We start from the raw sequence: 2,983 nt of genomic DNA, 5'->3' as shown, positions 1-2,983 counted from the left end.
CCTCCCCTCTCCCCCTCTCTCCCTCCTCCCCTCTCCCCCTCAATCCCACCTCCCCTCTCCTCCTCTTTCTCTCTCTCCCCCTTCTCCCCTCTCTATTTCTCCATTCCCCTTTCCCCCCCAAGAGTCCACGGCAACTAACGAATGTAGGAAATTCAGTGTAAGAAAACACTTGAAATACTGATACAACTAAGTTTAAAAATCATAAACCATATTTCTTAGAGAAATGTACACTATAAAAAAGTAAAATAATAATGAGAACAGGTAGCACTTGTTCTTGTACTCACCAATTTTGTTACTACTTGAATGCATCAGTTCTGGGTCCTCAGGGACTTGTTTGAGTTTTTGAAGGTATTTCTCAGCCAAATATTTAAAAACTAGAATAAACACAAGGTCAATTTGACTATGGTAAATGTAACATTATTTCATATTACTTACACTATCTGTACTAACCCTACTTAAAAATTAAACTTCAAAATTTATTTCAGCAATCACCTGAGAAGTACTAAGTAGTATTTAATTAGTAAGGAAAGGAAATTATATTTGTAGACATTGTTAGCATAGTGATTACCATTTAGCAACACTAAATTGATTCATTCTTGAAAAAGTCTCTACCTAGATTAGCTAAAATAAACACTCAAGTGACTACTAGTTGCAATCCAATAAATGATGCTTCTGAATTGAGAAGTCCCAATATTCCTCTAATCCCTTCAACAAGTTAATGTCATTGTCACTACCTCTTTATTGACTACCAAGGAATGCTGAAACAATCCAATCATGCTGAAGAGCTACAGAAACATAGAGGGGAGTATGACTGCAGAAACGAAGACAAGCAAAACTCCTAACTGCACAGAGGCACACATTTGGGGAGGTTGGAAAGGCACGCTTACCTTCTGCCACGTTCAGGTCTTCCTTTACCGAGGTTCTGTAGAATCTCAACTTGAGCCTCTTGGCCAAGGCCTCGGCTTCCTCACTGCAGGCACATGGGGAAAAGAGGCTCGTTTTAAAGAGGGGGGTGGAGGGGGTGTTGGATAATTTCCTTCAAAAATGCTTTACGTTTCCTTTTGAAGCAAGCAAGCTTGGCATGGATGTCCCACTGAGTAAGGGTCACTAAAAGCTCAGCTCATTTCATGTTTGAATGGAAACCTTAGGATTTACTTGTTCTTGGGGTAAACTGTCACACTGTAGTTGTAAACACAGTACTGTTCTAGCCATACAGTAAGTAGTTACCGGTTCGCTTTCTCTACTATGGACATTATACTCATCATACTTCATCATACTCATCCTCTGAGTACTTACCGGTACATTTATGCAGCGTTAGCTTTCTCTACTACTGTGAGCAACATACTCCTCACACTCTGAGTACTTACTGGCCACCAAACAACCCTGTTGCCAAAAGCCCAAGTTTAACAGCTGCATCTGCTCTGTCACTGAGCCTCTCTGTGCTCAGAGATAGCACTCTACCACTTGAGCCACAGTATCACTTCTGGCTTTTTCTGTTCTGAGGAATCGAACCCAGAGCTTCATGCATGTAAGGCAAATACTCTACCACTAAGCCACATTCCCAGCCTATGAGAGACGCATTTTAGTTTCATTAGAAACCTGATTGTAGTAGCCATGCTACAAAATGGCCCCTGGGGACCTCCTCCCACCGTGTGTCATCCCCTTGGGTAGCCTCCTCCACCCTGGAAGCAAGGCTGCTCTCCCACAGCACACCCAGTGTGATTTCTAGCACCCGACAAGAAGCCTTGTTTCTGCTTTGCTCTCCTGCGTCACCTACTGTGGGACCTCATCTCTGAGCAGCCTCCCGGCGGGCGTGAGGATCCAGGGCCTCCTGCTTTGGCATGCTGGACATGAGCAGAGCACAGCTCTGGGAGCAGCGGCTAGCCTCGTGCACATGGCAGTTCTGCCAGTAGCTGTGCTATGTATGAGCCCCATGGGGCTTCAGCCTTCCCAGGGCCACCCCAGAGCCATTCCTGAGTGCCCTACACAGAGAAACTGAGAAAATGCTGCTTTACACCACTCAACTGTACCTGACTGGGTACATACAACAGATAACAGAAGAACACATTAAAAAAAAATAAGGTGTTAAAACAAAGCAAAGAGCCGGGCGCCGGTGGCTCACGCCTGTCATCCTAGCTAATCAGGAGGCTGAGATCTGAGGATTGTGGTTGGAAGCCAGCTTGGGCAGGAAAGTCCATGAGACTCTTATCTCCAGTAAACCACTCAAAAAGCCACAAGTGGAGCTGTGGCTCACATGGCACAGTATTAGCCTCGAGAAAAAGAAGCTCAGGGACAGTGCCCAGGATTGGCAAAAAAAAAGTGAAGATTTTGAAAACTAGTAAAGATATTAATAATCTAATGACTACTTTTAGATAAAAATTACCTGGATGCTAAACTTCGTTCATTAGTTTGAAACTAACAGTTCTGAATATACAAAACAATATGGACCACAGTTGTTCTTAAATTTGTGAACACAGAATAGCTACTTACTATACATAGTTAAAAAAAAAAGTCCACATCTGTCATGTTTAAATCTGGCAGGACATTACCAACACTGGCACAGTAAACACTGAGCGCACTTCCTTCTACCTTTCTGAAATGCAGTTCATGACCCTGACCTGTTGTCTGTCACCCACTGTGCTTTTGTAATCTAAACCAATCACAGTTAATAGGTCACAGAAAATTCAAGAAAATTGAAGCTTTTAAGAAAATAAAATCCTTATAAAGGAAAATATACTAAGGCTTTCCTAAGTTTTGTAAGTCTAAACAAAAATTAAAATTGTCATTGGGGCTGGGAAGGTGGCTCAGCAGTAGAGCGCTTGCCTTGCATGCATGAGACCCTGGGTTCGATTCCTCAGCACCACATAAGCAGAAAAAGCCAGAAGTGGTGCTGTGGTTCAAGTGGTAGGGCACTAGTCTTGAACTGAAGAGCTGAGGGACAGCGCCCAGGCCCAGAGTTCAAGCCCCACGACCGACAAAAAAG

General features: G+C 43.4%; 1 protein-coding gene across 1 annotated transcript in view; it reads right to left on the bottom strand.

Moving 5' to 3' along the window:
* Window positions 1-2,983, bottom strand: part of Rab23 (RAB23, member RAS oncogene family) — a 29,081-nt gene that overhangs the window by 3,612 nt on the left and 22,486 nt on the right. Inside the window, exons 5-6 of the mRNA XM_013019273.1 lie at window positions 888-970; window positions 285-374 (exon numbers count right to left, since the gene is read on the bottom strand). Of these exons, the coding sequence (XP_012874727.1) occupies window positions 285-374; window positions 888-970 (173 nt within the window). The remainder of the gene's footprint in view (window positions 1-284; window positions 375-887; window positions 971-2,983) is intronic.

Source organism: Dipodomys ordii, unplaced genomic scaffold (assembly GCF_000151885.1).
Source record: "Dipodomys ordii isolate 6190 unplaced genomic scaffold, Dord_2.0 Scaffold44, whole genome shotgun sequence".
In the NCBI taxonomy this organism is placed as follows: Eukaryota; Metazoa; Chordata; class Mammalia; order Rodentia; family Heteromyidae; genus Dipodomys; species Dipodomys ordii.
This window is presented reverse-complemented; position numbering and strand designations above follow the sequence as displayed.